This window comes from Malus sylvestris, chromosome 16 (genome assembly GCF_916048215.2).
Source record: "Malus sylvestris chromosome 16, drMalSylv7.2, whole genome shotgun sequence".
Taxonomy (NCBI): domain Eukaryota; kingdom Viridiplantae; phylum Streptophyta; class Magnoliopsida; order Rosales; family Rosaceae; genus Malus; species Malus sylvestris.
The window spans coordinates 35,103,096-35,125,800 of NC_062275.1; the positions used below are offsets into that span (position 1 = coordinate 35,103,096).

Genomic DNA, 22,705 nt, shown 5'->3' on the forward strand with positions numbered 1-22,705 from the left:
CTAGGGAGACAAATTTATAAATAAAATTTGGAAATGAAATAATATGTCACTAATAGAAATGAATACGTTTATCAACACTAAATAATAATCTAATTATCAACTTCTATGTTATTTAGTTTATTGTTTACATATTTAGTCTCCCAACATTTCTACAAAATCCTATCTCAACCTCCATGTCTTTTAGTTTACAAAATTTAGTCTACACATTTACACTGTTCAGATGAGTAAATTTAAGACTATTAAAGAATTTCAAAATGACGGAAATAAAAATGACTGAATTTTATTTTTTAGAATTTGTAAATTTTCTTATTTAATTAACCTAAAAGAATAATGAAATTTGAATACAAAATTTTTTATTTTTAATTCTCACTTATAGAATTTTAGAAATGACACATATTTACATGAAATTTAAAGTTTAGAATTGAAAGTATCACTCATAGAAATTTGAAAATGATATATATTTACATGAAATTTAAAGTTGGGAATTGAAGGTCCCAAATTCCAATTTTTTTTTCACCAAAAAATCTAAAATTTGTATGTATGCATGTATATGAATCAAAACAAAGAAATTGAAGGTTTTTCTCCCTGGCATTTCCCATTTTTCATGAACCGAAAAAGGTATGGGAAATTTGGAAAAATAATCAAATTTTAGATCCCATATAGAATTATAGCCACTATGTCACAGCCCGTCCCGATATTTCTTAATAAGGACATGAAATGACGAATGTGCCCTTGGCGGTCACTAAGGTACGTGTGTGTGATATGTTTGAACATTTCATGGTTCCTAAGTTTTTGGAAAATTAATTAAATTGGATTAAAGGTTGATTTAAAATTTGGTATGTAGGATTGTGTGGTTAGGGTTGAAGAATGACTTAGTGGGATTATTGGACCCCACACACACACACGTGCAGAACCCTTTCCCTTTCTCTTCCCGTGTCTGCTCTCTCTCTCTCTTGTATGCTAGTAGGTTATTCTGCTAGTGGTTGGTTAAGTTCTTTCATATTTCTGTTATATCTTGCTTCCGTGTCGCACTTTTAGCTATGTCACACTCACGTGACGGCTAGCACGCCTTGATTCTAGGATCGGGGTGTGTCACACTATATTAATTTTATGATAATTATAACCAAAACTCGATGTAAAAGTACTAATATACCCTTAATATTAGGGTTTCTCACAACAACCAATACAAACCTTTAAACTATCCTAAAATGAGAAATTAATCTTCATCACTTTTTTGTTTTCACTATTCACTTTGCATATGCAATTTCGTATTCTTTCTTCATCCACTGGAAAAATATATTGGAATGTATGCAATTTAGTCAGTGAAACACTAAATTGAAGTATCTAATTATAAAAATAATAATTAGCTATGGAATTAGTATCGTCTGAAGAACATTCTCATAGGTTGTCTTGCTAATTAAAGAGAAAGTTAATTCCGTGGCCTCAATCTGCAGTAATTCTCAATATTTTAAGGTAGTTTAAAGGTTGTGTTGTGGTTGTTATGAGAAACCTTAGTATTAAGGGTATATTAATACTTTTATATCAAGTTTTGATTATAATGATTATAATTCTATATGAGTTTTAAAATTTGGTTATTTTTCCGAATTTCCCAAAATATTGTTCCAAATTTCCGCTGCTGGCAGCCACGCTTCTGCGACTGCAACGCTGCTACCTGTTCATCTACGAGAACACAAAACTTCTTCCTTTCACCTACACCCTCTTTGTTTTCAGTCTCCAAATCTCTACATTGCTCGCCAACGAGAGACTCGGTCTCATGAGATATCAGTTACCACCAGCCAACAGACCGTTGCAGATGCTCTAGTCTGGTAATCTCAGCCGTCCATTTCCAAATCTCGCAGATCTGATAGCTGGACCCAGTCCCATCAGCTGATTTGGTCTTGATCCACTGGATCAGAGATGCCGGTGGCTGCTTCCGCCGTTTACTTCTTGAACCTCCGCGGTGATGTTCTCATCAACCGTCTCTATCGTGACGATGTTGGGTAATCTCTCTCTGCTTTTGGGAGCTGGTAAATTGTTGAGGAATTGGTTGTATTTACATGTATATTTGTGACTTTTGAATATGGGTTTGGCCTGAAATTTACTTTTATGAATTGCTTCAAGTTTTTTGGTCAATGGGTATTCTGTTTTGTGCTTTCTGATTTCTGGGTTTGTGTCAAATTTTTGAAATTTATGTATGATATAGTGCTTTTGTGATTCATGAGGGTGTTGAGAGTGGAAATGTAGATCAGAAGTGGTAAATTGTACATGGTTCTGTTTTATCATTCTTCGTACAATGATTGGCTTAGATGCTGCGGTTGTCAATATTTGTCCAATTAATTGGTAGCCTGTGGGTTTCTCTTGGTTTAAGTGACATATGATTAGATGAAGCCTCCCTAGGAGTCTGGGCCCGTGTCTCAGTCCCAGCGTGGTTGATCATCTTTCACATCACCTACTGATCATCTCCTTGGTAAGCTATTGCCTCACCAACTTGTTATAATTCTGACTCTCCTCTGGATCTTGCTCTTTAATTTATACGGCAATAGAAGAGTGCATCCGGCGGGTTGTGTGACCGTCGTAGGCCACTGAAGCTCAAGGGAAAATTTTTATAGGACGGCAATAAGGCCAACGATGTTGTATGGCACAAAATGTTGGGCGGTGAAGCATCAACACGTACACAAAATGGGTGTGGCGGAGATGAGGATGCTTCGTGGGATGTGTGGGCACACGAGAAAGGATAAGATTGGGAATGAGGATATCCGAGGTAAAGTAGGAGTAGCCGAAATTGAAGGAAAGATGAGAGAAAATCGGTTCCGGTGATTTGGACATGTGCAAAGAAGGCCTACTGACGCTCCGGTTCGAAGATATGACTACGGGACAGAGGTTCAGGGCAAAGGGGTAGAGGAAGACCTAGGAAAACTTTGGAAGAGACTCTAAGAAAAGACTTAGAGTACTTGGATCTAACGGAGGACATGACACAAAACCAAGCGCAATGGCGTTCTAGGATTCATATAGCCGACCCCACTTAGTGGGAAAAGGCTTTGTTGTTGTTGTTGTTGTTGTAGACTAAACTAGAAACACACAAGATTATACTTGTTTGGCCAAACTTTTGCCTACGTCCAATTGTGATTTTTCTGGGCAGAAAAACCATGGCTTCTTTGATCAAGGATAGAGTATACAATACTTTTGAAAAACCCAATAACTAATCCATTTTCTCTCTCTCGGCTCTCTTTGGCTGTTCTCTCTTTTTTCTAGCCTTGCCTCACCTATTTATAAGTTTAGAGTGTGGTTTACATGGCTATCCTCTGATTAAGTTTCCAATTCTATATGGAAATAGGAAAGTACTTTATTTCCTATTTTATATGGAATAGGGAAGTAAACTTTCTTCCTATTCTATATTAAATAGGAAAGTACACTTTCTTTCCTTTTCCAATTATGCCTCTAGGATTCCCAATCTACTTGTACAACAACAACAACAAAGCCTTTTCCCACTAAGTGGGGTCGGCTATATGAATCCTAGAACGCCATTGCGCTCATTTGTGTCATGTCCTCCGTTAGATCCAAGTACTCAAGTCTTTTCTTAGGGTCTCTTCCAAAGTTTTCCTAGGTCTTCCTCTACTCCTTCGGCCCCGAACCTCTGTCCCGTAGTCACATTTTCGAACCGGAGCGTCAGTAGGCCTTCTTTGCACATGTCCAAACCACCGGAACCGATTTTCTCTCATATTTCCTTCAATTTTGGCTACTCCTACTTTACCTCGGATAACCTAATTCCCAATCTTATCATTTCTCGTGTGCCCATACATCCCACGAAGCATCCTCATCTCCGCTACACCCATTTTGTGTACGTTGATGCTTCACCGCCCAACATTCTGTGCCATACAACATCGCTGGCCTTATTGCCGTCCTATAAAATTTTCCCTTGAGCTTTAGTGGCCTACGACGGTCACACAACACGCCGGATGCACTCTTACACTTCATCCATCCAGCTTGTATTCTATGGTTGAGATCTCCATCTAATTCTCCGTTCTCTTGCAAGATAGATCCTAGGTAGCGAAAACGGTCACTTTTTGTGATCTTCGCTAGATTGCTCCGGTCATTAGTGTGGATAAGTATATAAATGGATATAGATAGGAAAGCAAACACAAGATGTACGTGGTTCATCCAGATTGGCTACGTCCACGGAATAGAGGAGTTCTCATTAATTGTGAAGGGTTTACACAAGTACATAGGTTTAAGCTCTCCTTTAGTGAGTACAAGTGAATGATTTAGTACAAATGACATTAGGAAATATTGTGGGAGAATGATCTCGTAGCCACGAAACTTCTAAGTACCGGAGTGTGGTATCGTCTTGACTTGCCTTTATCTGTCTCATAGGTAGATGTGGCATCTTCTCTGGAAGTACTCTTCCTCCATCCAGGGGTGGTATCTGTAACTGGTGGAGATGCACAAGGTAATGTATCAATTTCACTTGAAGCTTACTTGTAGTTTCATGCTTGGTCAAGCGAGATACAAACCATGTAGTAGGTGTCCCCCAAGTCGCCGAGCTGGGGGATCTGCTGAAAGAGGTGACAGACAAGGTAAGCAATCAGAGCTCCGGCTGATTGTTCACATTCTCCCTATCTTGCAGGCAGCATGAAGGATAAAGAGAAGAAAAATGAGGAGAGATGATATGGGATACTTTTGCTTTTGAAGAAGTAATTTTCCATAGGCTTATTCTTGAACTGGGCTGGAGGGTTTTCTGGTTTCCTCCAGAGTATAAGGCCGACTAAAGAATTTGAGGGTCAAAACAAGTCCATCAAATCTAGAGTACGTTCGACCCTGCTGATATGGGATACTTTTGCTTTTGATAGAGTAGTGGATGTATCGGCACGTGTGCTGTTACGCTTGTCTCCACATGCTTCCTTGTATCCTTCTCACTTGCCCTATCTGTTCCTCAGGCAGATGCGGTATCTTCCCGGGAAGCATATGATGTTGAAGATGAGTACTCGAGAGCAATGCCAGGTAAGTAATCAGGTAAGGGGTTCCAGGCAGTCAGTTCCTGGCTGGAAGCTTGATTCCAAGTGCTGACTGATTGCTCTCTTTCTCCTTGTCTTGCAGGTAAGAACAAGGCCAAAGGAAAAGACAGGGAAAAAGCATGATATGGGATACTCTTGCTTTTAACCCTGATGATATGAGATATTCTTGCTCTAGTATAGCTTGTTTACAGAGGTATTATCGGGGAGAAAGAAAGCTGAATATTTCGAAAGGCTTTGTTGGGAGTGCCCTCTCAGATAAGAGAAAGGGTTGAACATTTTTGCAGGTCTGCCTGTCCGTTAGGGATGGAAGTCGACATATATAGGAGTCTCCCTAACATCAAGTAATAATGCTATTCCTTTACCCTGCTTGGTTATAGCACGGTAGTGGGAGCTGCCAGCTTCACATGTTTTAACGCTGTCAGAGCACTTTGAAAAAGTGGTTTGGGGTATCTGGAAAGCTGATGTTGCGTGTGAAGATTACAGACCTGTCGGGGGTCTGGCTCTCGAGATTCGGAGAACGATGCCTCTTCGATTTTTGAGAAAGCAATCCTGCTGGGGGTCTGGCTCTCGAGATTCGAAGAGCGGTGTCTCTTCGATTTTTGAGAAAGTAATCATGTTGGGAGTCTGACTCTCGAGATTCGGAGGGCCGTGCCTCTTCGATTTTGGAGCAAGCAATCTTGTTGGGAGTGTTTTCTCGAATGTGAGTAAAGGTTGGGCATGTTTGCTAGTCTACCTTGCCACGAAGCACAGAGGTTGACACACAGGGATTTTCCAATTATCCAGCAGTGGTACTGTTCCTTTACCCTCTCTTCGATTTTGAGAAAGTAATCATGTTGGGAGTCTGGCTCTCGAGATTCGGAGGGCGGTGCCTCTTCGATTTTGGAGCAAGCAATCTTGTTGGGAGTGTTTTCTCGAATGTGAGTAAAGGTTGGGCATGTTTGCTAGTCTACCTTGCCACGAAGCACAAAGGTTGACACACCGGGACTTTCCAATTATCCAGCAGTGGTACTGTTCCTTTACCCTCTCTTCGATTTTTGAGAAAGTAATCATGTTGGGAGTCTGGCTCTCGAGATTCGGAGGGCGGTGCCTCTTCGATTTTGGAGCAAGCAATCTTGTTAGGAGTGTTTTCTCGAATGTGAGTAAAGGTTGGGCATGTTTGCTAGTCTACCTTGCCACGAAGCACAGAGGTTGACACACCGGGACTTTCCAATTATCCAGCAGTGGTACTGTTCCTTTACCCTTGTGGGTGATAATATGGTAGCTAGACTTTCAAAATTTATGTGTCTAAACTTTGTTAGTGTTGTTTCTTTGCAATTCTTTTACCCTTCTTGGTCAGAGCGATGTAGTGGGAGCTGCAAGCTTCACGTGTCTCAACTTTGTCAGAGAACTTTGGCAAAGTTATCTGTGGTACCCATGAGCTACTGTTGCGTGTGGGAAGTGGGTGATTGAACAGTACGATTCATGTGCTTTCTACTTCGCCAGAAATCTTCGACAGAATGCCCATAATTTCCGCAAAGCTGAGTGTGCGTGTGACAGGTGCTGACAAGGCTGGAAAAGTAGGTGCCTATTCGATTTCTAAAATCGGCCATCGTGGTCTCTGATCAGCCCAGCTTTTGAGAAAGCAAGCCTCTTCGGTTTCTGAGATCGGCCTTTGTGGTCTTTGAGCAGCCTAGCTTTTGAGAAAGCAAACACCTCTTCGATTTCTGAGATCGACCCTCGTGGTCTCTGAGCAGCCCAGCTTTTGAGAAAGCAAACGCCTCTTCGATTTCTGAGCAGGCGCCTCTTCGATTTCTGAAGCTTCGTCGAGTGCAGATTTTTATAGGGGCTGACATTAAGTTCCAAAGCACACTTGAATATCCACCAGTAGAAGCTCCATTCTTGCACTTCTAAGATCTTGATTTGTCCGACCTCTTCTCTCTTCAACACCTTTGAAAATGTCTGGCCCCTCCGACCGTCGTTTTGACTTGAACCTTGTTGAAGAGGCAGCCCCGCCTTCTCCAGACAACATATGGCGCCCATCCTTCGTCTCCCCTACTGGTCATCTTACCGTTGGGGATTCCGTGATGAAGAATGATATGACCGCTGCGGTAGTGGCCAGGAACCTTCTCACTCCCAAAGATAACAGACTACTTTCCAAACGGTCTGATGAGTTGTCTGTTAAGGATTCTCTGGCTCTCAGTGTTCAGTGTGCAGGTTCTGTGTCTAATATGGCCCAACGCTTATTTGCTCGAACCCGCCAAGTTGAATCATTGGCGGCTGAAGTGATGAGTCTCAAACAGGAGATTAGAGGGCTCAAGCATGAGAATAAACAGTTGCACCGGCTCGCACATGACTATGCTACAAACATGAAGAGGAAGCTTGACCAGATGAAGGAATCTGATGGTCAGGTTTTACTTGATCATCAGAGATTTGTGGGTTTGTTCCAAAGGCATTTATTGCCTTCGTCTTCTGGGGCTGTACCGCGTAATGAAGCTCCAAATGATCAATCTCTGATGCCTCCTCCTTCTAGGGTTTTGTCCAGTACTGAGGCTCCGAATGATCCCCCTCCGGTGCCTTCTCTTTCTGGGGCTCTACCGACTGCTGAGACTTCTCCTAAGCAACCTTTGTGAAGGCTCCCTCTTGTTTGTTTATTTTGACTCAAGTATATGTACATATTTGTAACTTATCGGGGATATCAATAAATAAGCTTTCCTTCATTTCAACGTATTGTGTTAAATACACCAAAGCCTTCTTCGCTAAGTTCTTTGAATTTTCTTTTGTTGAAGCTTGTATGTTGAAGCTTTGTGAGTGGAGCATATAGGTTGAGGTAGTGTTCCCTTAATTTCCCGAGTGAGGAAAACTTCTCGGTTGGAGACTTGGAAAATCCAAGTCACTGAGTGGGATCGGCTATATGGATCTTAGAACGCCATTGTGTTCTGTCCTGTGTCATGTCCTCCGTTAGATCCAAGTACTCTAAGTCTTTTCTTAGGGTCTTTCCAAAGTTTTCCTAGGTCTTCCTCTGCCCCTTCGGCCCTGAACCTCTGTCCCATAGTCGCATCTTCTAATCGGAGCGTCAGTAGGCCTTCTTTGCACATGTCCAAACCACCGTAACCGATTTTCTCTCATCTTTCCTTCAATTTCGGCTACTCCTACTTTACCCCGGATATCCTCATTCCTAATCTTATCCTTTCTCGTGTGCCCACACATCCAACGAAGCATCCTCATCTCCGCTACACCCATTTTGTGTACGTGTTGATGCTTCACCGCCCAACATTTTGTGCCATACAGCATCGCCGGCCTTATTGCCGTCCTATAAAATTTTTCCTTGAGCTTCAGTGGCATACGGCGGTCACACAACACGCCGGATGCACTCTTCCACTTCATCCATCCAGCTTGTATTCTATGGTTGAGATCTCCATCTAATTCTCCGTTCTTTTGCAAGATAGATCCTAGGTAACGAAAACGGTCGCTCTTTGGTTTAGGGATCCTCACCCCTAACTCGTTTTGGCCTCCATTTGCACTGAACTTGCACTCCATATATTCTGTCTTTGATCGGCTTAGGCGAAGACCTTTAGATTCCAACACTTCTCTCCAAAGGTTAAGCTTTGCATTTACCCCTTCCTGAGTTTCATCTATCAACACTATATCGTCTGCGAAAAGGATACACCAAGGAATATCACCTTGAATATGTCCTGTTAACTCATCCATTACCAACGCAAAAAGGTAAGGACTTAAGGATGAGCCTTGATGTAATCCTACAGTTATGGGAAAGCTTTCGGTTTGTCCTTCATGAGTTCTTACGGCAGTCTTTGCTCCTTCATACATATCCTGTATAGCTTGGATATATGCTACTCGTACTCCTTTCTTCTCTAAAATCCTCCAAAGAATGTCTCTTGGGACCCTATCATACGCTTTTTCCAAATCTATAAAGACAATGTGTAAATCCTTTTTCCCATCTCTATATCTTTCCATCAATCTTCGTAAGAGATAGATTGCCTCCATGGTTGAGCGCCCTGGCATGAACCCGAATTGGTTGTCCGAAACCCGTGTCTCTTGCCTCAATCTATGCTCAATGACTCTCTCCCAGAGCTTCATTGTATGACTCATTAGCTTAATTCCCCTATAGTTCATGCAATTTTGTACATCGCCCTTATTCTTGTAGATAGGCACCAAAGTGCTCATTCGCCACTCATTCGGCATCTTCTTCGTTTTCAAAATCCTATTGAAAAGGTCAGTGAGCCATGTTATACCTGTCTCTCCCAAAACTTTCCACACTTCGATTGGTATATCGTCTGGGCCTACTGCTTTTCTATGCTTCATCTTCTTCAAAGCTACACCCACTTCTTCCTTCCGGATTCTACGATAAAAAGAGTAGTTTCTACACTCTTCTGAGTTACTCAACTCCCCTAAAGAAGCACTCCTTTCATGTCCTTCATTGAAAAGATTATGAAAATAACCTTTCCATCTGTCTTTAACCGCGTTCTCTGTAGCAAGAACCTTTCCATCCTCATCCTTGATGCACCTCACTTGGTTTAGGTCCTTTGTCTTCTTTTCCCTTGCTTTAGCTAGTTTATAGATATCCAACTCTCCTTCTTTGGTATCTAGTCGCTTATACATATCGTCATAAGCCGCTAACTTAGCTTCTCTCACAGCTTTCTTCGCCTCTTGCTTCGCTTTTCTATACCTTTCACCATTTTCATCGGTCCTATCCTTGTATAAGGTTTTACAACATTCTTTCTTAGCCTTCACCTTTGCTTGTACCTCCTCATTCCACCACCAAGATTCCTTTTGGTATGGGGCAAAGCTCTTGGACTCTCCTAATACCTCTTTTGCTACTTTTCGGATACAACTAGCCATGGAATCCCACATTTGGTTAGCTTCCCCCTCTCTATCCCACACACACTGGGTGATTACTTTCTCTTTGAAAATGGCTTGTTTTTCTTCTTTTAGATTCCACCATCTAGTCCTTGGGCACTTCCAAGTCTTGTTCTTTTTTCTCACTCTTTTGATATGTACATCCATCACCAACAAGCGATGTTGATTAGTCACGCTCTCTCCTGGTATAACTTTGCAATCCTTACAAGTTATACGATCCCCTTTCCTCATTAGAAGAAAATCTATTTGTGTTTTTGACGACCCACTCTTGTAGGTGATCACATGTTCTTCTCTCTTCTTAAAGAAGGTGTTGGCTAAGAAGAGATCATATGCCATTGCAAAATCCAAGATAGCTTCCCCATCCTCGTTTCTCTCCCCAAAACCATGGCCACCATGAAAACCTCCATAGTTGCCTGTCTCCCTGCCCACGTGTCCATTTAAATCTCCTATAAATAACTTCTCCGTCTGAGCAATTCCTTGCACCAAGTCTCCAAGGTCTTCCCAAAATTTCTCCTTCGAACTCGTATCCAACCCTACTTGAGGTGCGTACGCACTAATCACATTGATAAGTTCTTGTCCTATTACAATCTTGATTGCCATGATTCTATCTCCTACCCTCTTGACATCTACAACATCTTGTGTCAAGGTCTTGTCCACGATGATGCCAACACCGTTTCTCGTTCTATTTGTGCCCGAATACCATAGTTTAAACCCTGAGTTTTCTAGATCCTTTGCCTTACGACCAACCCACTTAGTTTCTTGTAGGCACATAATATTTATCCTTCTCCTCACCATAACTTCTACTACTTCCATAGATTTTCCCGTCAAGGTTCCTATATTCCACGTTCCTAAACGCATTTTCCTCTCTTGAACTCTACCATTTTGTCCTAGCTTCTTCACCCTTCCCCATCTAATAGGATCAAAGTACTTCTTTTGTGTGTCCCGTGTAAAGTTGATAGGAGCATATGCTCCCAAACAACTTTGAGTGGAGTCGTTCGAAAAGAAGTTTCTATAGCCCCCTTGCTCATTTAACACTGTATCCGGGTGCCGATGGAGATACAGCGACCCTTGCTCACTTATCACTGTGCTCAGGCCACACAGCGCGCCACTTACGGGTGACGCCCTAGCTTTAGCGCGATTTCGTTCTGGATTCATTTTCATAAGGATTCGACGTGATCATGGAGTGCCGGCTGTCGACTACCTGACGCCCTCCCCCTCCTCCTTTATCCGGGCTTGGGACCGGCAATGTAAGATAAACTTACACGGCGGAGTTTCCCAATCTACTTGTACAAAGAAACTTAATTCTTTCATAATACAATCCTAAACAAAATAGGACACTAACTTTGATGAGCCAATTCCTAACACAACTAGCTAATCAGATGCGAGTCCCTCCTCAGTTGCTAACCATATGGCTGGGAGGCATCAAGCTCAAACCCACAGTGGGGTCCAAAATGTGTTAAAGAGGATTAAGAGCGGGGATTTTGTTGGCTTAAGCTTGTCTACTGCTTCTGGTGTAAAAGTTTCGTTATGGATGGGGGATGTGGCTTGCTAGGCACTCATTAAGATTGATGGTGTTATGGGTTTAGGCAGATTTATGCATAATGAAAATTAAACCATAAGCAATGGAAAAGATTTAATTTTACTTTTTTTTTTCAGGGTTTGGTTAAATATTATCTAGTTCTTCAGTTTTTTTTCTTACAAAATGAACCTAAGACCTACTTTGTACTGCAATACACTCATTACATCCTGAACTAGGTGTATGCAGGCAGGCTCCCAAATTTTCTAATTTATATGTATTCTTTCTGCGTGATGATATGCAGAGAGGTATCTTCTGAATTTGTTGGCCTTTGAGAAGGCAGAGAGGGTTTAGGCTAGGTTCCAAGCTCACTTAAATATGCTTTAGGGCAGTGGAAGAAATATATTATCTGGCTGGGAATGCTACTTGTTAGGCCATCTTGTCATGAGTTGAAAAGTTTAATTGTCAGCTCCTTACTTCTCTATGCATGTGTTTGGACCATCTATGCTGGTGCTCTCTGTTGTTGGCTGCATTTTTATGTGAGTAAAAGTTAATTAAAGAGTTGACCTTGTGTGGTTTGCTAATTACTCTAATCATTTCTTTCTTTAGAGGAAATATGGTGGATGCTTTCCGCATGCATATTATGCAAACAAAAGAACTTGGAACATGTCCTGTGCGGCAGATTAGTGGATGCTCTTTCTTTTACATGAGAATCAGCAATGTTTACATTGTAATTGTAGTCAGCAGCAATGCCAATGTAGCCTGTGCATTCAAGTTTGTTGTTGAGGTAATAAGATCTTATCATTTAAAGTCTATGTAGATTTCATTTTCTAACGCAGCAGAATAGTCAGAAAAGTCCTAGACAAGCGTCTAAAACTTAAAACACATCTAGAACACAATCTTTAGAATCCACCAGATTGAATGAAATTCAAGGGTTTAATTGATAAAACTTGAAATCTCAAAGTTACAGCAGAGAACTAGGCTTTATTTAGCCATCAATTGCTAATTCTTCTAGGTAAAAGTAAAACAAAGGCTAATTGCTGCATAACAAGGAAATTGAAATTCTACTTGGAAAAGGAGATCCTAAAAAAAAAAAAAAGAACAAAGAAACAAAGAAAACCAAATAGGAAAAGGAAAATTGATTTAAATCCTATTGCTGAAAGGATAAATAATTCCTAATCTTCTTTGGTTGTCCTACATCAGTCCCCTTCACTTGGAAAGAAACTCGTCCTCGAGTTTTCTTCGGGATACAATGGCTCTTCGTCAGCATGGTACTCATGGATATTGGCTACGTTGAAAGTCTTTGAAATTCCTATCAACTCTGGAAAATCAATAACATAGGCATTGTCATTAATCTTCTTGAGTCTCTTATAAGGTCCGTACTCCTGAGAAAAATTATCACATAATCCCCTTCAGCAAACACTACAGCTCACCCTCGTAAATCTGCTTTGGCTTTGTACTCCGAATTTGTCTCCTCTAAATTCTTTTTAACATCCCCTTGAATTTCTTTCACTTCTTTTGCCAATGTTTCAGTGGCCACACTAAATCCATACCCTTTCGGAAGCTTCACTAGACAACATTCTTAGGTACTGAAACATAAACCACAGAAAATGGCGACTTACTGATAGCTCTATGCTCAGCACTATTGTAAGCAAAATCTACTTGTGGCAAGGGAAAATCCATTGCTTTGGTTTATCTCCACAAAGACTTCAAATTATGTTTCCCAGCGTACAATTAGTGACCTCTGTTTGGCCATCAGTTTGAGGATGGGCAGTGCTACTTCCATTCAAATTAGTACCAAACATCTTCCACAAAGTTATCCAAAAGTGGCTAAACAATCTTGAAAGAACAATCTTGCTATGTTTGATGCATCGGATGTCTTCCTAAAAGGAATGAAATGTGTCATCTTTAAACATCTATCAACCACCGCCACGAATACAGAATCTACTCGTTGTGTACGAGGTAGCCCCAAAACAAAATCCATGGAAATATCTTCCCAAATACCATTTGGAACAGGCAAAGGCATATAAAGTCCAGTATGTTGTGACTGCCCTTTAGATACTTGACGTGCATAATACTTCTAAACAATTTTTCCCATGTCTCGTTTAAATTGAGGCCATCTATATGTTGTGACTGCCCTTTAGATACTTGACATGCATAATACTTCTTAACAATTTTTCCCACGTCTCGTTTAAATTGAGGCCATCTATATGTTGTGACTGCCCTTTAGATACTTGACATGCATAATACTTCTTAACAATTTTTCCCACGTCTCGTTTTAATTGAGGCCATCTATACTTGCAATTGTCTTGACCCGACCAAGATGCCATCTTAAACCACCACCATGCAGATTGCGAATTAGCTTTCCCCTTAAAGAAGTTTGGGGAAAACAAAGCTTATTTCCCGCAATAAATAACCTTCATTGATGAATAAATCTTTGAAGCCTTCATCTTCTTCATAAAGCTCTTTCAAAAACTCAAATCCTACAATTTTTTGAGCTAAAGTCACCAACAAATGAGCACGCCTACTCAAAGCATTGGCAACAATATTTGTTACTCCATATTTATGCTTGATCACGAACGGGAATTTCTGCAGATAAGTAACCCACCGGATATGCCTCTTGTCCACACTTTTCTGGCCATTAGTAAACTTCAAACCTTGGTGATCGGTTTAAAGAACAAATTCCTTTTGCATAAGGTAATGTTCCCATTGTTTCAATGCTCGCACAATTGCATAGAACTCTTGGTCACAAGTGCTCCACTTTTGCCTGGCTTCACTAAGCTTTTCACTAAAGAACGCTATTGGCCTTTTTTCTGGAGACAAAACAGCACCAATTCCAACCCCACTTGTGTCACATTCATCTTCAAACACCTTGCTAAAATTGGGCAATGCCAAAACAGGAGCTGTGCATAACTTTTCTTTAATCAAAGCAAAGCTTTTTCTCTTGTTCATCACCCCTATGAAACTTGCCTTTCTTCAAGCATTAAGTAATAGGAGCGACAATACTACTGAAATTTCTAACAAATCTGCAGTAGAAAGTAGTAGCTAATCCATGAAAACTTCTCACATCCCCCACTGACTTTGGAGCTGGCCACTCTCTTTTAATGGCTTTCACCTAATTCCCATCTACATGAATTCCCTCAGAACTCCCGACATATCTCATGAAGAGTAGCTTGTTTGTGACAAAAGTACACTTCTTCAAGTTGATAAACAACTTAGTTTCTTGTAACACAGTCAATACTTGTCTCAAATGATCTAAATTTTCGCCTTCTGTCTTACTATAAATCAAAATATCATCACAATAAACAATGAACTTACCAATGAAAGGGCGCAAAACTTGATTCATCAAGTGTGTTGCGTTCGATAAACCAAACGGCATCACCAACCATTCCTATAGTCCATGTTTACTCTTGAACATTTTTTTCCACTCATCTCCAAGTTTAATTCGAATTTGATGATATCCACATGGCAAATCAAGTTTCGAGAAAATTATATAACCACACGAAACATCAAGTATGTCTTCTAACCGAGGCATTGAAAATTTGTACTTGATGGTAATCCTGTTAATTGCTCGACTATCACAACACATTCTCCAATCTTTATCAACAACAATCCTATTGAGAAGGATAAATAATTCCTAATCTTGTTTGGTTGTCCTACCTCATTTTCCTTTGAATTAGAAATCAAAACTTTTATATTTGATGCACTGATGTAAGGATTTGCCTTGTTGATCTGCTTGCTAAACAAGTGTAAGGAGCTTGCAGCGTATTTTGACTTCTAAGTTTTACTCCAAAAACTTTGACAGGACAAAAGCAGTTAAAAGGGATTTTTCTACAAGTCTTGTTTTTTCCTGATGTTTGTGTGGAGTGCATCCAGTCTGCTTCTTCTGTATTGTAATTTATGTTCTTTGTATAATAGGTAATGCAAGGTTTTTCTTATTGAAAGAATCTTTTATTGTGTCATGGGCTCCATAAATGTCCACTACTAAGGCTGCCATGCACCGATATTGTCCCCACTTAACCACCTAGGTCCAATCCCCTGGGTGGTATCAAGCCCAGTGGACCTCAAGTGTGGGGTTTTATCTCAAAAAGCCTTGGTGCAATTAGACGGGGAACACCTATATTTAAACCATAGATTATTGTTGTACTTCTCCAATGTGGGACTCTCTTCACAATTGACATCCATCTTGGCTTATGTCGAGCCAAACTTTTACACCAACATCTTTACCCTTAATTAAGATATTTTTGCAAACCGCTAAGATTTCCAATGTTATATAGATGACTAGACTTGCTTTTATGACAAAGAACAATAACTCATTTCTCTGTTATGGGAACGAGGAAAATTTGTGCTACTCACAACTTATATTCAATTGAAACCTACAAAAGTACTGATTTGTTCTTTGTGTAATTTGGAATTAGTTTGAGAACAAAATTTCTTGTAAATAGGATGAACCAACTGTCTTCTTTCTTCTTTACGGCAGGGGGGATTAGTGCTGAAGTTAGCTGCATGAGTTTAGATGTGGGATAGTGCATTCTCAAGAGTTTTTATGTCAATGGCCTCCTTTATATTATTTTTTTTTTATGCTAAAAAATTTCATTAATGTGGTAACTATACAGTGTGAGGTTCCACCATAAAACCAATTGGCAGTATGGGGAGTAGCCCAACCTCTTATAAGCCCTTGCAAGGTTTCTTTATTCACCAATGTGGAACTCTTTACCTTCACATTCTCACACACCCCCCTCATGTGTGGCAAATTTTCAAGCCAAACACGTGGACAACACGAATTGGGTGATGTGGAGCACGTGTGGCCGTTGAGCTTCACACGTGGGCCAACTTGCTTTGATACCATGAAGAAAGTTGAGGTTCCACCATAAAACCAATTGGCAATATGGGGAGTAGCCAAACCTCTTATAAGCCCTTGCAAGGTTTCTCCATTCACCAATATGGGACTCTTTTACCTTCACGTTTTCACATACTGGTCTTGCAGTGATAGTGATAATTTGCCCATAAAGATTTTTAACTCACCATAGACAGGTTTATAGGTTGGGGAACATGGCTGCATAATGTGTTTGACTCATTGTGATACGGACCTTTGAAAAAATAGTCTCAAAATTGTGGTAGATGATTCTGGTCTATTCTTCGTGCAGGCTGTTGCACTGTTCAAATCTTATTTTGGTGGGGCTTTTGATGAAGATGCAATTCGTAATAATTTTGTTCTGATTTATGAGCTATTAGACGGTACGTAATTGAACAATTCACCTCTACTGTTTGCATTCATGTACAGAAGCTATTGTATATTTATACAAAAACCTTTATCCTGCATATGTCTCACACTTTAGAATTCACCTAATAAAATGGGGAAGATGCATATTTGAGTAGTCTATGGTGGAACTACAAAACTATTCAACTATTCAACTATACACACTATCCTCTTATAGCATGACTAGGTTTGCTAGTTGAAACTTTGTTGTGCACAATGCCATGTGTGGGCTTTCTAATATGGCATGTAATAATGTAAAATTGTTTTGTGAATATGATCTGGTATTGCCCATGTCAGAATCAATGCATGCATTCATCACATTGTTGATTATGATGTGCAAACATTTGAATGTTTTTGTTATGTCAGTTGTTTATCTTTTTGGTTGTTTGTAGTTATATTTATCTGTACAATTCATCATGTCTAAATAGTCAAAACCCACCCTTTAAATTGCAGAAATTATGGATTTTGGTTACCCACAGAATCTTTCTCCAGAAATTTTAAAGCTTTACATCACTCAGGAAGGAGTGCGCTCTCCATTCTCTTCTAAGGTAAGATGCTTGTAATGTTTCAAGATATGGTAGGGCCATTATGTACAAAGACTTCGATGACTTCTTTCTTGCTAAAAACATGCAGAACATTTTGGTTCTTCATGCGGATATCATGATATTAGTTTCTGATAATTTTTCTTTTCAACTGTGTGCCAAAAACAACAGCCTGCAGATAAACCTGTCCCTAATGCAACACTACAAGTTACAGGTGCTGTTGGTTGGCGCAGAGAGGGCCTTGCTTATAAAAAGAATGAGGTGATTTAGATTTCTCTGAATTTTCTTTTACATATTCATTATTAAACATTCTACTAGATTATTGACATTTCATCAGTGCAGGTCTTCTTGGATATTGTGGAAAGTGTAAATCTTCTTATGTCTTCCAAAGGTAGGCAGGTGTTTTTGAATGTGTTTTGCACAATGTCTGTTTCGTCACTCATAACTGATTTGGGAGGCTATAGGTAGTGTTCTACGTTGTGATGTAACCGGGAAGATTCTAATGAAATGCTTCCTCTCTGGGATGCCTGATTTGAAATTGGGATTGAATGATAAAATTGGCCTTGAGAAAGAATCACAGCTTAAATCCCGTCCCACAAAAAGGTATGTCTTTTAATTACTCACTATGCTGTTCTGGTATTTCGATTGTATTTAACTTCAGTTATGAACTTTCTTAGCATAATATTTGTTTTCAAATTTCTGTTTCCTTAGATATGGCTTAGGTTTTAACTAGTTACTTATCCATTTGAAAAATATGGCTGATTTATTAGTTTCCACATGGGAATATGTTGTTACATGCTTTTGCCGTAGGGAAATGTTTTCACTCAACTCCCTAGCCTAATATGGGAAAGAAACACAAAAAACCAAATATTAAATATATAATAATAGAAGAGAACAAGTACAGCGCATCACAGTTTTCAGTAGAGAACCCCAATACAGAGAAGCTTGCCGCTCTCTTCTTTAATTTGTGGCCACTCTACAAATAATTCTAAACTATTCTATTGGTAAGAGAGATCATTTAAGGGCCTCACTAAGAAATTGCTTTTCTAGTAAATTGCTATCCTTAATTTGAGCCGCAGCATACATTTTAGTGGTGCCGTAGGCATATTTGTTTCTTTGTTCTCAATGGATATGGAATGCGTTTTCTGCTGTGTACCATGTACATATACGCTGTGGTTCAGATGTATTACTCTTTTATCTGTTTTTTCCTTTTTCTTTCCTTAGTTTCTTCCCATCTTATTACTGTCTAATCTTTATTAGACTGAGATCTACAACTCTTATTTTGACCAAATATTTATGCATTTTTATTTAGTTCTTAAACTTTGAATTTACTTTTCGTTGTCATTTTATTTTCCTTTACAGGTGAGTACGAAAAAGTTTATATGTTTTGTATTTTGAGCCTTGCATATTGGCCTTTGTCAAGATGATTATAGTTTCTAACCGCACAAAGATGTAATTCCTTTTTAGTTTCTATTTTGACTTGAGTATTTTGCAGTGGGAAAACTATTGAGCTCGACGATGTTACTTTCCATCAATGTGTAAACTTGACGAGGTTTAACTCAGAGAAGACAGTTAGTTTTGTGCCACCTGATGGTGAATTTGAATTGATGAAGTAAGCTCATACTTCCATTAATGTCTTAATTTATTGGTTTGAATTTATCTCAGGTCTGCTCACTTCATGGTAATGTTTTGTCCTTGCTCATTTTTGTGTTTCATTAGGATTTAGTAGGATGCCACAACGTGGGAAAACTTGTTTTTATAATGAGGCTTGCCATTTAACCTTGTCCGTGATTTCAAAGAGTTTCAATATGCAAATCTCGTATCATATGATGTTCTGATTATATCTTCTATGCTGTTGGTGGACCAGTTGGTTTTCTGATTCATGACCCCACTCCATTTTTTCATCTTTTGACACAAGAACTTTGTTGGTTGATGAAGTTATCAACCAACAATAAGTCCTAAACAGCTGTTATAGTGTTCTACTCAACCTTTTGAACTCTTCACCACTACCATATCTGCAGTAACCAATCTTGTACATGTGTAATGCGTGCAAAATTGCTAGTATTAAACTACGACATACAGATAGAACTCTTATAATTCTTTATCATAGGTTGAATTCTTTTGATACAGAGAAATTGTCATAGTTACTTAGCAGTGTTATCTGATAAATTTAATTGTATTTATGAGGCCTGCTTCTGTGGTTGGGTTTATGTGCCTTAGGTATCGTATTACTGAGGGTGTTAATCTTCCATTCCGAGTATTGCCTACAATTAAGGAACTCGGCAGAACTCGTATTGAAGTAAATGTTAAGGTTTGCTACTTCGCATGATAAAAGCTGTTATCTTTAGAAGTTCTTTGCTTGGAAGATAGCTTATATAGTTATATATGCTCATGCTCTTCAGGTCAAGAGCGTTTTCGGTGCAAAAATGTTTGCTCTTGGGGTTGTCATCAAAATTCCTGTGCCAAAACAAACAGCAAAAACAAGTTTTCAAGTGACGTCTGGTCGAGCAAAATACAATGCGGCTATTGATTGCTTGGTCTGGAAGTGAGTGATTTATATGTTTTTTTGTTGAATTCTAATCCTTTGGGCCATATTGAAGTTAAGATTGGCGTTAACATTTTGTCAAAATAATTCTGAAATATGATTTTATGTAGTAGCCATTGGGCACGGTCTTAGGTGGTAGAAAGATGGGATTAGAATTGGATTTGGGAAAGGCCTCGGTTGATGTTTAGGATTGGCTTGGACAACTAAGTAAATTCAATGAATGTTGGAAGAAAAAGGTAGAAGATGGAAAAATTATGAAGAAAACTTATCCCTCCTAATCCCCCCACAAAAATGAGAGGATTGAAAGGGACAAGTGTTCTTCATGACTTGTCCATCTTCTACCTTCAGTTGACAAAATATGCAAGTTGACATCCATATTTCTATTCAACATTCATTGAATCTAGTGGATTGTCCAAGCCGAGCCCATTCTATACAGCAAACAAGCCCAAAATGTGTATATCTTTCAGGCATAAATGGAACTTATAGGAGGCTGCGTGAAATGTGTCTGTGCATGTTGCGGATTGTAGTTGTTTCTTTCACTGTATTGTATTGACTTTCTTGCACTTTGTAGGATAAGGAAATTTCCAGGACAAACAGAGCCAACTTTGAGTGCAGAAGTTGAGCTGATTTCCACGATGACAGAAAAGAAATCTTGGACAAGGCCACCAATCCAAATGGAGTTCCAGGTGACTTACTAATCATCATTACTAATTCCAGGAGTCTTATGACAATTGGGTACATGTTTCATTTGTTTGTTGATCTCAGCAGCTCATCTCCACATCAGTAGGTGGTGCATCAATAGGGAAGAACAAAAAAGAAAAATAAATAAACTGTTGCCAAACCCCAAATAATCAGCAGACGATGTTTCACAGAACTTATACCTTAACATGTATTTTTGAAGTTAATATCCATCTGAAGTACATTTCTAACGATTAATCATCAATTATCTCACAAGGACATTATTTGAATCAATTATTAAGCGCCTCCATAGGTAGTTACAGACTGATTTCCTGTATGAGTAGATTTGATTGCACTCGATATTGTTTTCTTCTCTTTGTCCACCTGTTTAAAGAAGGTGACTAATTTGGGGTTATTACGTATACAGGTTCCGATGTTTACAGCGTCTGGTTTACGTGTCCGTTTTCTGAAGGTAATATCTTGCCCTGTCAACACTGGTATGCCTTGTTTAAAAAATGTAGCATTTACTCATTGATATTCTGCAGGTATGGGAAAAGAGTGGATACAACACTGTTGAGTGGGTTCGCTATATCACGAAAGCTGGTTCTTACGAGATTAGGTGCTAGAGACACGGGATTGTTGCTGTGAAGAGAGGATTTTAGGGTGGATGCTGGAATATTTTATACAATCAAGTTGAGTGGGAAGAAATTATTCAGGAGTTTATGTTGCGGAGGATAAATCGTAGGGATTTCTATTGCTCGTGTCCTTGTGTCGATATGCTTGTTTGTGACGAATGTCTTGTATCCTGTTGTAAATGCTAGCTAGCTCTGGAACTGGTTTTGACCCTTCAATTTTTTCTTCTTCTTTTGTTTCTATAGAGAAATAGTTTAATGCGGTTTGGCACAACTTTCATTTGTTGAGATTATGAGACTTCAGTGAATTTGTGATGGCTTCGTAATATTCGGCATCACATTCGTTAACTTGTACTTACTAAACTTCTGCAATGGTTATTATAATCTACTGTTACCACAACTTGCTAAGCGGGATTAGTTTTTCATAACTAGGCAAAGAAGCACTATACTAAACCATTTAGGGTGTTTGTTTGACCTTTTTAGGTGGGACTGGACTAAACTAGACTAATTGTTAGTGTAGTCTCATGTTTGGTCTGCACAAGGATTAGGTTTAATGTGATTAGATAGGACTCACTCAAATTATACACTTCGCTAGGAGTTCTTAGCCAAGAACCCCAAATTCAGCCGGACTCGTAAAGCCCTTCTGCGACAGAGAACCTCGCTCATCTTGCGAGAGAGAGTTGTCGCACAGAGCTCCCTCCTTGCCTCGCTCCCTCATCCTCATCCTCCTCACCCTCATCTCTGCGTCCTGCTCGTCCTCATCTGCTCCTCTTGTCTGGTAAACTTCGAATCTTCGGTTGTTTTGCAGATTGTGATATTACTGAGCTTGATTTGATTTTTAGGGTCAAATTGAGATTAGAATTTAGGGTTTTATTTATTTATGGAATCTGGGTTTATTGAAAGGTGTTGAATTTCATAATCTAAGTTGAGTTTTTGCAGGTTGTATAATACGATTTAGTTAAGGTTTACGTGTTAGAGTTGGTCAATCTGTTAAATTTTATGTCGGGCAAGTTCTTGTTATATTTGAAATATTGGGTCTGTGATTGCGATTTCTTGTGTAACTACATCTGTGTTAAAACCACGGAATACAATTCATAAACACACCATATCTTCTTGAAACTCAGCCCAAACTCGGGCCCAAAACTCGAATTGTTCGTCAAAGAAATGCATCCGTCTTGAATCTCAGTGTGTTTGTAGTCATCTCAACCGGATTCGATCTCCCTGAAATGTAAAATTACTTCCTTCAACTAGCCTTAGACCTTATCTATAATATTGTGGCTGAAAGTTGAGGTCTAAAGGAAGCTGCATGTATGTGTGTGCTTTTGTGGTACAGATCCCATTATAGGTTGCTGAGAAGAGGAGCATAATAAACGGAAGTGACATCAGTTTTCGACATGGATCTGTTGAATGTGGTCCTTGGATGTGTGAAAGTCTGCGTTGCATCTGTGTGAATATGACTTTTGTGATATGATTTTTGTGAGATCTGTGACTTTTGTGTCATGCATCCATAAATCTGATTAATTTGCCTCAATATGCTTGTGTGCTTGTTCTTCTATGTATGCATGTTGGCCGTATTATGAATGCATCTGTAATGAATGTCTGGATCAGAACTTAGCTTAAGTACCTGTCTCCTCTGTGCTCTACTTGGATCACCCCAAACTTGTAT

General features: G+C 39.5%; 1 protein-coding gene and 1 long non-coding RNA gene across 5 annotated transcripts; both read left to right on the forward strand.

Moving 5' to 3' along the window:
- The first annotated feature begins 1,599 nt into the window (after positions 1-1,599).
- On the forward strand, positions 1,600-21,387 carry LOC126608192 (AP-2 complex subunit mu-like). Of its 3 annotated transcripts, XM_050276025.1 has the most exons (14): positions 1,600-2,000; positions 2,369-2,467; positions 11,992-12,169; positions 16,530-16,620; positions 17,096-17,190; positions 17,356-17,445; positions 17,527-17,575; positions 17,649-17,787; positions 18,680-18,796; positions 19,405-19,495; positions 19,587-19,729; positions 20,301-20,415; positions 20,835-20,879; positions 20,953-21,387. In XM_050276025.1, exons 3-14 carry the CDS (start codon positions 11,999-12,001, stop codon positions 21,031-21,033), a joined length of 1,227 nt encoding a protein of 408 aa, XP_050131982.1. In that variant the 5' UTR covers positions 1,600-2,000; positions 2,369-2,467; positions 11,992-11,998; the 3' UTR covers positions 21,034-21,387. The 3 variants fall into 3 exon arrangements, with proteins under 3 accessions (XP_050131982.1, XP_050131981.1, XP_050131983.1); XM_050276024.1 differs by lacking the exon at positions 2,369-2,467; XM_050276026.1 differs by lacking the exons at positions 1,600-2,000; positions 2,369-2,467 and adding an exon at positions 2,005-2,027.
- On the forward strand, positions 2,483-6,222 carry LOC126608205 (uncharacterized). 2 transcript variants are annotated; one of them, XR_007617786.1, is made up of 4 exons: positions 2,483-4,447; positions 4,625-4,803; positions 4,935-4,998; positions 5,095-6,222. It is a non-coding gene; the product is annotated as an uncharacterized LOC126608205 (long non-coding RNA). The 2 variants fall into 2 exon arrangements; XR_007617785.1 differs by having other exon boundaries at positions 4,935-6,222.
- Positions 21,388-22,705: the final 1,318 nt, after the last annotated feature.

Bases quoted from the DNA above. Each gene is read 5' to 3' on its own strand.
- LOC126608192 (XM_050276024.1), top strand. From the start codon at position 1,918: ATGCCGGTGGCTGCTTCCGCCGTTTACTTCTTGAACCTCCGCGGTGAT. The intron at 17,446-17,526 runs GTGATTTAGATT...TCATCAGTGCAG, and splicing joins TTGCTTATAAAAAGAATGAG to GTCTTCTTGGATATTGTGGA. The intron at 19,730-20,300 runs GTGAGTGATTTA...TGCACTTTGTAG, and splicing joins ATTGATTGCTTGGTCTGGAA to GATAAGGAAATTTCCAGGAC.